Source organism: Phalacrocorax aristotelis, chromosome 28, assembly GCF_949628215.1.
Source record: "Phalacrocorax aristotelis chromosome 28, bGulAri2.1, whole genome shotgun sequence".
Lineage (NCBI taxonomy): Eukaryota > Metazoa > Chordata > Aves > Suliformes > Phalacrocoracidae > Phalacrocorax > Phalacrocorax aristotelis.
Window position 1 is genome coordinate 980,418 of NC_134303.1, and position 10,731 is coordinate 991,148.

The following is a 10,731-nucleotide window of genomic DNA, read 5'->3' on the forward strand; positions in this document are numbered from 1 at the left end:
GCCCCGCCCATTCCACCTCCTACGACGGAAGTGGCGCGGCGCCGCCGGAAGTGCGGCGCCTCCTTCCGGTAGCTGTTCGTGAGGGCGGTGGGAGCGCGATGCCGACCGGCGACTACGAGTGAGGGGACGGGGCTGGGCCTGAGGCCCGCGGGGGGCGGTCTGGAGGGGGGCTGAGCGTCGGGCTGGGGCTTGGCTCGTGAAGCGGGGCCGCAGGGTAGGAGGGCCTTGTGGGGAGCGGGGCTTGGGCATGGCAGGACCCGGGTGCGGGGCCTGGGGCGGGGAGGGTGGCTGTGGTGGTGAGGGGAAAGGAGCGGAGGTGCTGGGGCCCGAGCGCGGCGGGAGCGCTGGGGTGGCCTAGGGTGAAGAGGACATCCTGGCCGGGGCCCCGGGCCAAGGGGCAGTAGGGTCCCCGGGTCAAGGGACAGGGGGCCTGGCGTGGGGGCAGCAGGTTTAAAGCTCTGCTCTCTCCACAGCTCAAAGCCCAGCTGGGCCGACCAGGTGGAAGAGGAGGGTGGAGAGGACGGTGAGTGACTCCTGCCTCACCTGCTGCAGGCCGGTTTCCTCCCCATTTTTCTCCTGTTGTTCCTCCTGCTGGTAACCAGAGGGTTCTTCTGGAGAAAAAGAGCAGCTGCTGTTCCTAAAACAGCCCAGAGATTTGCCTGCTCTTTGTCCAGGGCTCAAAACTGGTTCCTAGGCTCTTCTCCGAGTCTGATCCTTGTGAGCAGAGCATGCCTGACGTGGGACAAAGAGTAGGACTCCTCTCACTGCCCTTGTTCCACCCATTCCAGGGGCTGAGGAAGCCCAGGGGGTTGGAGCAGCTACGATGTAATGGTTCTTTGGCCTTTCCCTTGCTTGGGGGAGAGAGCAGAGCACCTCCTCCCTGCAGGGAGAGACTGTGCCAGGGCACAGGGCTCCTTTGCCTTCTGCCAGGCTAATTCCAAGCGAAGAGGTGACTCCCCTTGTCTTCCTGCAGACAAATGCATCACCAGCGAGCTGCTGAAGGACATCCCCCTGCCAGGGGTGCTGGGGGGCAGCCTGAGCGCTGAGGCCGAGCTGCTGAAGGGAGGTGAGAGCTGGACTGGAGGCTGGGGGTTTCTTTTTCTGCCACCTCCACCGCGGTGAACGCTGTCTCACTGTCCCCTCTCCACACAGGCCCGCTGCCATCCCCAAAAGAGCTCATCAACGGGAACATCAAAACCATCACGGAGTATCGTGAGGAAGAGGATGGGCGCAAAGTGAAGGTGAGCAGCGCGTCCCAGGTTGCCATTTCAGCTTCATCCCGCTGCTGAGCTTTCTTTCTCCCCTCCCAGAGCCCTCAGCTTTGCTCTGGTGCAGGGGCTGATCCCTGCCTGCACTGTCAGGCAGCACCAGACAGCTGAGCATTGGCAGGGATGTCCCGTCATTGCCCCATTCCCACTCTGCTGCTTTGGACAGCCCCAGACTTGGCATGCGAGGGGTGGAGGCGTGTGTGCCATCCCTCCTCCTGCATTGATCGGTTCTTTTGCATCCTTACAGATCATCCGCACCTTCCGCATCGAAACCAGGAAGGCCTCCAAGGCGGTGGCCCGTCGGAAGGTGAGCATCTCCTGCAGGAAGGGTGAGGGGAGGACTGCGTTCCTTCTGCTGGGAGGGAAAGCTGCGCTCCAGCAGTAACCACTTCATCTCCCAGTCCCTCCACTTGTGTCTGTTCCTCCTCCATCTCCGAACAACCCCTCAGTGGGGAGCATTTCCCTCCCCGCTGGCTTCCTGTCCTCTATGTTCAGCAATTGCTTGGGTGCCGTGCGAGTAAGCCCCCCTTTTTCCACCCCTTTTTTCCCCCAGAACTGGAAGAAATTTGGCAATTCAGAGTTTGATGCTCCTGGACCGAACGTGGCCACCACCACTGTGAGCGATGATGTCTTCATGACCTTCATCACCAGCAAGGAGGTGGGTCAGGCACGGTGGGCGCTCATGGGCTGGTGGGGAGACCCCGGTGAGGCTGTGCCTGGGTGTGTGGTGGATCCCACGGGACTCAGGAGTCTCCCTGTTCCCCAGGACCTGAACTGCCAGGAGGAGGAGGATCCTATGAACAAGTTGAAGGGGCAGAAGATCGTCTCGTGCCGTATCTGCAAGGGCGACCACTGGACCACCCGCTGTCCCTACAAGGACACCTTGGGGCCGATGCAGAAGGAATTGGCTGAGCAGTTGGGGCTGTCCACAGGCGAGAAGGAGAAGCTGCCCGGAGGTACGGCACCCCTTTATCCTGAGCTGGGGGGCAAAGGGAGGGTCAGTGTCTGCCTGCAGCTGCAAGCAGCTTCACCTCCTGCCTGTCACCTTTCCTGCCCTCAGAGCCGGAGCCAGTGCAGGCTCAGCAAAGCAAGACGGGCAAGTACGTCCCTCCCAGCCTGCGAGACGGAGCCAGCCGTCGCGGGGAGTCCATGCAGCCCAACCGCAGGGGTAAGTTAGGCCTGTCCTTGGGGTAGGGGGAACCTCCCCACTCCCCACCCGCCCTGGGCCTCCGTGGTGTCCTGTACAGCACGTGCTGGCTCTGGCCACGGTCCCACCGGCAGCCTTGACCTTCCTCATCCTTCCCCACCTCCAGCCGACGACAACGCCACCATCCGTGTCACCAACCTGTCCGAGGACACACGTGAGACTGATCTCCAGGAGCTGTTCCGGCCCTTCGGCTCCATCTCTAGGATCTATTTAGCCAAGGACAAGACCACCGGGCAGTCCAAGGTGGGCACAGAGGGATTTTTCCCCTTTAGGGGGGCTGAGGACGAGATGCCCCTGCTTCCTCTCACCCTCTCGCTTTCCTCCCACCCCAGGGTTTTGCCTTCATCAGCTTCCACCGCCGGGAGGATGCGGCCCGGGCTATTGCTGGGGTCTCTGGATTTGGCTACGACCACCTGATCCTCAACGTGGAATGGGCCAAGTAAGTGCCGGGGGGTGGCTTGGAGGATTGCGGGGTGGCACACGCTCCGTCCCTGCCGGGTGTTGGGGATCCGTGTGCAGCCACCCCTTTTCTTAACGCGCTCTCTTCCTCCCCTGCAGACCCTCTACCAACTGAAGCTGCTGTGCTGATGCCACGCCGGTGCTTTGCCGGCTCCCGGCGAGAGCAGTCGGCGCTTCTAAATAAAGACACACGGTCCGGTATGCACCAAGGTGTCCATCTGAGCTGGTGGGGCGGTTTACCGGGCAGGGAGCAGCCCCATCCCTGTCCCCACGCCGTCCCTGTCGCCATACGATCCCGTGGCAGAGCCAGGGCTGTCCCTGACTCACCCCTGCCCTCAGCATGTGGTGAGGGTGGCAGCACCTGAGCCAGCAACGTGGGGAAGGGTGTGGCGCCGCTGTTCCTCATTTTTTTAGGCTCATCCTCAGATTTTCAACTAGAAAAAGGAGGATCTCTGCCAAAAAAAGACGCGACATAAGGCTGTGCTTGCAGTTTTAGCTTTAATTCCGCTTCTCCCACGTTACTTCCGCCCTTCTCAGGAGGGAAACACGTGCCCAAGGGCTGCACCGAGCCCTGTACGGCTGCACCAGCTGCCTTGGGCCATCCTGGGGGTGCTCCTAGGCTGCCGGCTGCAGCTCCACGTGCTCAGCCCGCTCCCCGTCGGTGGTGCCAGCGCCGCGCCTGCCACCGCAGCAGCTCTGCATGCTGTCGGCCAGGGCAGCGTAGAGCAGCGGGTGGAGGCAGATGTTGAGGTTAACGAGGATCTTGCAGATCTGAGCAGTAGCGTGGATGGCTCTGGAGACGGCGCAGTTCTCCGTGCCCGGTCGCAGCAGGCGACGTCCCAAATTGAGGTTACGGAAAATGTGGTAGGGCAGGTAGGAAAAGGCGTAGAGAGCCACTCCCGTCCCCACCAGCATTCCCACCTTCCGCTTTTCCGGCCAGCTGAGGTGAGGATTACGGAAAACAGTGCGGATAATGGCGGCGTAGCAGGAGGCGGTGAGCAGGAAGGGCAGCCCGCAGCTCAGCCCCGCCATTAGCAGGCTGTAGGGATAAAACTCCGGCAGCCGCTGTGGGGCCGCGCTCCCCAAGCACTCGACCGCACCCTCCACTTCTTGCAGCTCCGTAAAAAATAAGGTGGGTGCTGAAAGCGCCCCGGCCAGCACCCAAATGACCGCGCTCAGCACCTTGATGTGGCGTGGCTGCAGCCGCCCGTGAACCTGCAGCGGGTAAACGATGCCGAGGCAGCGATTGAGGCTGATGCAGGTGACGAAGAAGATGCTGCCGTAGAGGTTGCAGTTGAAAAGGAAACGTTCCAGCTTGCACAGCACCAGTCCGTAGCGCCAGTGCTTAGGTGGGTAGTAATACACCACCAGAAACGGCAGCGAGAGGGAGTAGAGCATCCCGCTGATGGCCAAGTGGAAGGAGAGGACGATGCCGCTGTGCCAGGAGCGTTCGTGGGTGGCGAAACGGTAGACGGCCATGCCGTTACCCCCCAGCGCCAGCGGGAATTGCACCGCCAGCACCGGCCACAGCGATTCCTGGAAGCTGCTGAAGTTACCGCAGTGACCGAGATGGGTGGCCATCTCGGGGGTTCCTCCCGGGGTGTGTCTCTCCCCTTTTTTGGCGGCCGCAGGCAGCGAAGAGGCACAACGTGGCTACAACGCGCGGCTGCTGGCAAACGGCCACGCAGGGAAGTGGTAAGGGTTGGTAAGCCTCGGTCACCTCAGGCCGGGACCTGAGGAAGCCTTGCAGTCCCACGTTGGGGACAGAATGTGTCCCTCTGTCCTCCCCCCTTGCCTGGCTCCCAGGGTGCAGGCAGGACTCGAGGATGCAGGCAGGGGCCAGTTCTGCCTGCAGTTCTGCCCCTCGCCCCACTCACCCAGTCCTCCTCCTCGGGGTGCGTTTTCCTCCCTCCTGTCCTGTTCCGCCCTTCTCGGTGGCAGTCACGGGGTCACCGCAGGGCCACATCCTGCCTTGTTTTGTGGACAGTGGGGGGTGCAACAGGCTGGCAGGGGGTTGCAGGCAGGGAATGGCACTTCCTCTTCTGAAGGGCAGCGCCCAGAAAGAGCCCGGCAGCTGCCTTCTACCCTGGTGATGAAGGGGGAAGGAGCTGTGTGTGCCTGCCTCCATCCTGCCAAGGGCCGCCTGCCCTCCCTGACTGCATCAGGGTGGCACAGAAAGGGCCACCCTGGGTGGGGGGACGGCATCAGAGCCTGGGGGACCCCACTTTCCCTCCCCCCCTAAACCCAGCACAGCCACAGAGGGTCGTTCCAAGCATTGTATTGCACAGGAGCAGGTAACCGGGACAGGGGCCATTTCCTCTTTCCCCCACAGTCTCGGCATGTGGCCAGCGGCTGCTGCCTCAGCGCTTCCCCTTCTTGGCACGTTTGGGACGCTGGAAGATCGTCTTCCCCTTGGTCAGCACCTTCCCTCGCCCCTTCGGCCTCGAGGTGGCACGGCTGGAGCTGGGACCAGCTCCCTCCCGGGCTGGGTGCTTGGTTCCTCGGTGCAGCTTTCGGCCGGCCACCCCCTTCCTGGCCCCGCCACGGTGCCGCAAGTCCCTCGGCACCAGGTCTCCCTTCTGTCGCTTCCCTGGTGCCGTGGGGCGAGGGCTGGGGGTGGTGGCGGCAGTGGGATGCCCTGTCCGGCTTTGCCGCCGTCGCTTCCGCAGCGGGGCAGCGCCTGAGGAGCTTCGCTTCCTCTTGGTGCGGTCAGGGAACAGATCTTGAGGGGGGAATAGATAAAAAAGGAAGTTCAGCGAAAAAGGGGTGACAGGGGTGCAGCATTGGGGCTGATGGATGTGTCAGTGCGTTTACTTTGAACACAGATCATGGAGAGCTCAAGGTTTTTTTGCATCATCAGCCACTATCAGCAAGAGGAGGGGACGGGGCAGGCTCGGTCCCCTCCAGACTCACCTTTGTCCGGCTCCTCGCCCACCTCCTGGCGGTAATACTCAGCGTCACTCTCCTCTGACTGCTCGGCCGCATCCTGCTCTGGCGCACCGGGATCCTCAGCGTCACTGTCGCCATCCTGCTGCCGTTTCCTCCGGATCCCCGCTAGGCTCTTCTCCCTGCGGTGCCGCCGTGGTGTCAGCCGCTGCCTGGCCGCTGCCGGACCCCGCCGGTGCCACGCTGCCCCTCACCTGTGAGCCTCGCGCTGCCGCCGCTTGCGCTCCACGTCCGCCTCCTGCTTCTGCCGCCGCTGTGCCTTCAGCTGCAGCTTCGCCTCCTTCCGTGCCAGGATCTCCTTCACCTCCGCCTCCATCTTGTGGACTTAAAACATGAGAGGGGGGGTGAGACGCCCCGGGCTGAGCCCCTGCACCAGCAGGTTACCGGAGATGGCGCTTTATGGCACTTACTGAAGCTGTGGTAAAGCACGTTGCCCTGTGCCAGGCCCTCCTCCACCTTGATGAGCTGCAGAGTCATGCGGGGTCCGATCTAAGGGAAAGAGGGGACGCGAAGAGCCCCGGTCAGGCTCGATCACATCCCCGGGGCGATGGCAGCTGCGGTGTCACCGCCATCACGGACCTCGGTGAGGCGCACGGCGCTCTGCTGCGCCTTCATGTTGCCTCGGCCGGCGTACGCCTGCGGCAGCTCCAGGACATTGTGGGTCCCGTCCTGCTCGGCTTCGCTCTCTGACAGGTTTATGTCTCTGCCGGGTGGGGAGGAATGTGTTTGGGGATGGGCCAGAAGGCGCCTCTGGGACCCCATCCCCCTCGGTGCCCCCCAACACACTTCACCAGCAGCTCGCTGATGTCTTCCAGGCGGCTCATGTTGGGGAACTTCTCCTGTAGCAGCTTCTTCAGGCCTTTGCTCACGCCCACGGGCACAACCTTCACACTGCTGTGAGGAGGAGGAGGAGGAAGAGGTCAGTGCTGGGACGTGGGGTACAGGGACCCCTTCAAAATCAGGGGTGCGACACTCACTAATGCCTGAAATCGAGGAGCTGTGTCTCCGCGTCGTAGGTGATGAGCAAACACCTCTTGATGTTGTTGAGGTTGACCTGTGGAAGGAGGAGGAAGAGGAGAAGTGCCTGGTGTTACTTCATCCTAGGTGTGGAATCGGCATTTGGACTTGTTAAATTTCATCCCATTAATCATTGCCCAGTCTATCTTTGGGGATATCTGATTGATATTTTATATAATAAATATAAATTGGATTGCTCCAATCTAGATGGATCCCTCCGCAAGGCAACTTGTGCCTCAAGAGAGCTAACAGCTTGGTATTCAACTCCTGTCCAGATCGATAAATACATCGAACAGAACTGGCCCTAGAATTGAACCCTGAGGAACACAGGAGGTGACGGATGCCAAGCTCCCCCCAGGGGTGCGGGGACACCCCCTTCCCTTACTTACCCTGTGGACGTTGATGGAGGGGAACATGTTCTGGAACATACTGGCCATCAGCTTGACCTGGATCTGCTGGAGACCAAAATTGCTGAGGACCAGAAGCGGGTGGTGGGTGAACTGCTGCTCGTGCATGCGGTGCCGCTTGAGGGACGAGACCACGTCCTTGATCAGCGAATACTAGAGATGCGGGGAAACACACGAGTATGAGGAGGGGGTGAGATGCTGCCCCTCGTGCCAGCGGGGAATCCCAGACTGGTGGAGGTCGGAAGGGACATCTGGGGGTCATCCCGTCCCACCCCCTGCTTGAGCAGGCACCCCCAGAGCAGGGGCACAGGACCGCATCCAGGCGGGGTGTGAATGTCTCCAGGGAAGGGACCCCACAGCCTCTCTGGGCAGCCTGTGCCCCTGCTCTGGCACCCGCACAGGGAAGGGGTTTGTCCTCACGTTCAGGGGGAACTTCCCGTGTTCCAGCTTGTGCCCGTGGCCCCTTGGCCTGGCGCTGGGCACCGCTGAAAAGAGCCCGGCCCCATCCCCCTGACACCCGCCCTTCAGATATTTATAAGCACTGATGAGACCCCCCTCAGCCTTCTCTTCTCCAGGCTGAACAAGCCCAGGTCTCTCAGCCTTCCCTCCCACGGGAGATGCTCCAGCCCCTGACCATCTCCGTAGCTCTCCGCTGGCCTCTCCCCAGCAGCTCCCTCTCCTTCTTGACCTGGGGGGCCCAGAGCTGGGCGCAGCCCCCCAGCTGTGGCCTCACCGGGGCAGAGCAGAGGGGGAGGAGAACCTCCCTCGCCCTGCCGCCCACACTCCTTTCCATGCCCCCCAGGTACCGCTGGCCTCCTCGGCCCCACGGGCCCGGTGCTGGCTCGGGGTCACCTCGCTGCCCCCCAGCACCCCCAGCCCTTCCCAGCAGAGCCGCTCTCCAGCAGGTCACCCCAGCCTGTGCCGGTGCGGGGGGTCGCCCCTCCCCAGGGCAGGACCCCACACTTGCTCTTGCTGCATTCCCTGAGGCTCCCCCGGGCCCAGCTCTCCAGCCTGTCCCGCTCTCGCTGGGGGCCGGCACAGCCCCCCGCCGCATCAGCCGCCCCTCCCGGCTTGGGACCGCCAGCGAGGATGATGAGGGGACACTCTGTAGGGGAAGGGGGTGCTCCCACAAGCACCTACCTGCATCACCTTGAACGTCAGCGTCGGGCCACCAGGCAGCCGGAAAAGTTTCTGTGGGGGGAAAAGGAGCAGCGCTCGGTGCCGGCAAAAGCCGCCAGCAGTGCCGGGACCAACCCCCTCCATTACAGATGCATCAGTGCGTTTACTTTGGATAGAATCACGGCATGAACTCAACAGGATTTTGTCATCATCTGCATCTGCAACAGGGGTAGAAACTCCCCCAAAAGGTGCTGGCACCCCATATGAGGCAGCAGGGGGGACTACAGCTGCTGTGGGGGTACCCCCTGAACCCCGATAGGCTAGGGGAGCAGACCCAGAGGCCACAGGGGATCGTGCTACTCACGAAGTTGATGCTGGAGGATGATTTGCTGAAGACCAAGAAATGCGTCACCCCCAGGGGCCCAGCCACGGCCACAAAATCCTTCAAGGAGTTCTTTTTCCGCACCTGTGGCACAGAGCGACCGAACCCTTAAGGTCCCCCTGTGCCAAACCACCTCCCGGCTGCGAGGCCTTGGCTTTAGCCTGGGGATGGGCAGGATCTGGCCCCCATGAGCAGAGGAGGATCTTCCTTGAGCTCACCTTGAGGGCCCTGGCAGTGTAGGGCTCCATCACCTTCCGCACGTCGGCAATGAGCTGCCCCACGTTCTTACCGATGCGGCCGCGGTGGAAGACAAAGGAGTGGGGGACGGTGCCGAATTCCTGCTGGGCGTGTTGCAGCGCCGCTGCCCGCTCCTTCTTCTGGTACTTGCTCTACGGGGAGGGAGTGGTCGGGGGGATCGGGGCCGGGGGGTGGGAGAGGGGGAGCATCCCCTCTGGCTTCCCCGGACAGCTGGGCCCCCCGTCCCCTCTTTTCCTCCCCGGGAAGACCCTAGACCCCGATCCCCAGTACAACCGAGCGCCCCCCGTCCCCTCTTCCCCCGTCCCCTCTTCCCCCCTCAGGAAGGACTGATCCCCGGTACAACAGGATCCCCTGTACCCTCCTGTCCCCCCTGGGAAGACCCCAGACCCCGATCCCCGGTACAACCAGGTCCCCTGTCCCCTCCTGTCCGTCCCCCCCCGGGACGGCCCTAGACCCCAATCTCCGGTGCAACGGGCCCCGTGTCCCTCCTGTTCACCTACGGGAAGGCCCAAACCCCCGATCCCCGGTACAACCGGGTGCCCCATCCCCTCTTTTGCCCCCCGGGAAGACCCGAGACCCCGATCTTCGGTACAACCGGGGCCCCGTTCCCTCCTTTCCCCATCGGGAGGGCCCGATCCCCGGGGGGACCAGGCCGCTGCCGCCCTCCAGGGCCGCCCCGACTCCCGCTCCCCCGCGCTCGTGTGCCCAGCCCGTACTTTGCTCGGCCGCCCCATCTCGCCGCCGCCGCCGCCACCACCACCATGTGGCCACCGGCACTTCCGGCGCGCACCTTCCCGCGCGCTCCGGCTACTTCCGGTGCGCCACGTTCCCGCCGGTCCTGGCCCGGCCGCTCCCCGCGCCGCCGCTCCGCGTTCCGCCCGCCGTTGCCATGGGTACGCGGCCTCTTCCCACCCCCGGTCCCGGTACCAACCCCGGTCCCGGTCCCGCCGCTCCCCCCGCCACGTTCCGCAGCACCGCGGGGACCCCCCCCGGCCCGGCCCGGCCGTGCCTCCTCCCGCCATGGCGGGTTGCGAGGCCTGAGGGGCCGGCGTCATCTCGCCCTCCCCGCCGAACCCCCGGCCCCGCCGTCCCGTATCGTTGCCGCCGCGAAGGTCAGTGCGAGGGGGCGGCTGTGGGGGGCGAAGTCACACGCTTTACTGGAGATCCTTAAAGTCTCCCTCCCCCCCAGGCTCATCAACACCCCCAGAGCCACACCCGGGCTCCACAGGTACCCCAGAGCCCCCCAGGTCGGCCAGAGCCTCTCCAGGTCCCTCTGACCCCCCTTCAACACCCCCACGCCCCCCAAACACCCCCACAAGCTCCCCAAGACCTCCAGGTCCCCCCAGAGCCCCTCTCTGGGCTCCCCAGTCACCCAGAGTACCCCCCAGACCCTCCCCCCTCAGGCTCCCCAACACTCCCCAGGTCCCCCAGAGCCCCACCTGCAGGCTCTCTAACACTCCAGGTCCCCCCAGAGCCCCTCTCCAGGCTCCCCAGTCCCCCAGAGCACCCCCGAAGCCCCCCCTCAGGCTCCCCAACACCCCTAGGTCCCCCAGAGCCTCTCCAGATACCTCTAAGCCCGCCTTCAACACCCCCAGATCCCCCAGACCCCTGTCTGCAGGCTCCCCAACATCTCCAGGTCCCCCCAGTGTCCCCCTTTGGGCTCCCCAA

The 10,731-nt window shown here is 63.6% G+C and overlaps 2 protein-coding genes across 2 annotated transcripts; one reads left to right on the plus strand and one right to left on the minus strand.

Moving 5' to 3' along the window:
* The first annotated feature begins 14 nt into the window (after positions 1-14).
* EIF3G (eukaryotic translation initiation factor 3 subunit G) lies at positions 15-3,139 on the plus strand. The gene is made up of 11 exons (XM_075076175.1): positions 15-118; positions 474-523; positions 974-1,066; positions 1,153-1,241; positions 1,516-1,575; positions 1,822-1,926; positions 2,035-2,224; positions 2,329-2,436; positions 2,582-2,718; positions 2,808-2,914; positions 3,034-3,139. Exons 1-11 carry the CDS (start codon positions 99-101, stop codon positions 3,047-3,049), a joined length of 975 nt encoding a protein of 324 aa, XP_074932276.1. The 5' UTR covers positions 15-98; the 3' UTR covers positions 3,050-3,139.
* A 317-nt stretch (positions 3,140-3,456) lies between these two features.
* P2RY11 (purinergic receptor P2Y11) lies at positions 3,457-10,344 on the minus strand. Its single transcript, XM_075076083.1, has 13 exons — positions 10,124-10,344; positions 9,024-9,194; positions 8,788-8,889; positions 8,445-8,495; positions 7,287-7,457; positions 6,858-6,934; positions 6,667-6,774; positions 6,460-6,583; positions 6,291-6,369; positions 6,075-6,204; positions 5,848-6,002; positions 5,298-5,656; positions 3,457-4,587 (listed from the first exon to the last, which is right to left on the minus strand). The coding sequence occupies exons 1-13, from the start codon at positions 10,256-10,258 to the stop codon at positions 3,550-3,552; spliced, it is 2,700 nt and encodes an 899-aa protein (XP_074932184.1). The 5' UTR covers positions 10,259-10,344; the 3' UTR covers positions 3,457-3,549.
* Between the last annotated feature and the right edge of the window lie 387 nt (positions 10,345-10,731).

What these genes read in the sequence shown, in the direction of transcription:
- EIF3G (XM_075076175.1), top strand. Translation starts at nt 99, where the DNA reads ATGCCGACCGGCGACTACGA. An exon ending in ATGCCGACCGGCGACTACGA is followed by an intron (nt 119 to 473) that starts GTGAGGGGACGG and finishes CTCTCTCCACAG; the next exon opens with CTCAAAGCCCAGCTGGGCCG. An exon ending in CATGCAGCCCAACCGCAGGG is followed by an intron (nt 2,437 to 2,581) that starts GTAAGTTAGGCC and finishes CCCCACCTCCAG; the next exon opens with CCGACGACAACGCCACCATC.
- P2RY11 (XM_075076083.1), bottom strand. Translation starts at nt 10,258, where the DNA reads ATGAGCCTGGGGGGGAGGGAGACTTTAAGGATCTCCAGTAAAGCGTGT. An exon ending in CCTCCATCAACGTCCACAGG is followed by an intron (nt 6,935 to 7,286) that starts GTAAGTAAGGGA and finishes CTCCTTCCACAG; the next exon opens with GTCAACCTCAACAACATCAA. An exon ending in GGGCGAGGAGCCGGACAAAG is followed by an intron (nt 5,657 to 5,847) that starts GTGAGTCTGGAG and finishes TCCCCCCTCAAG; the next exon opens with ATCTGTTCCCTGACCGCACC.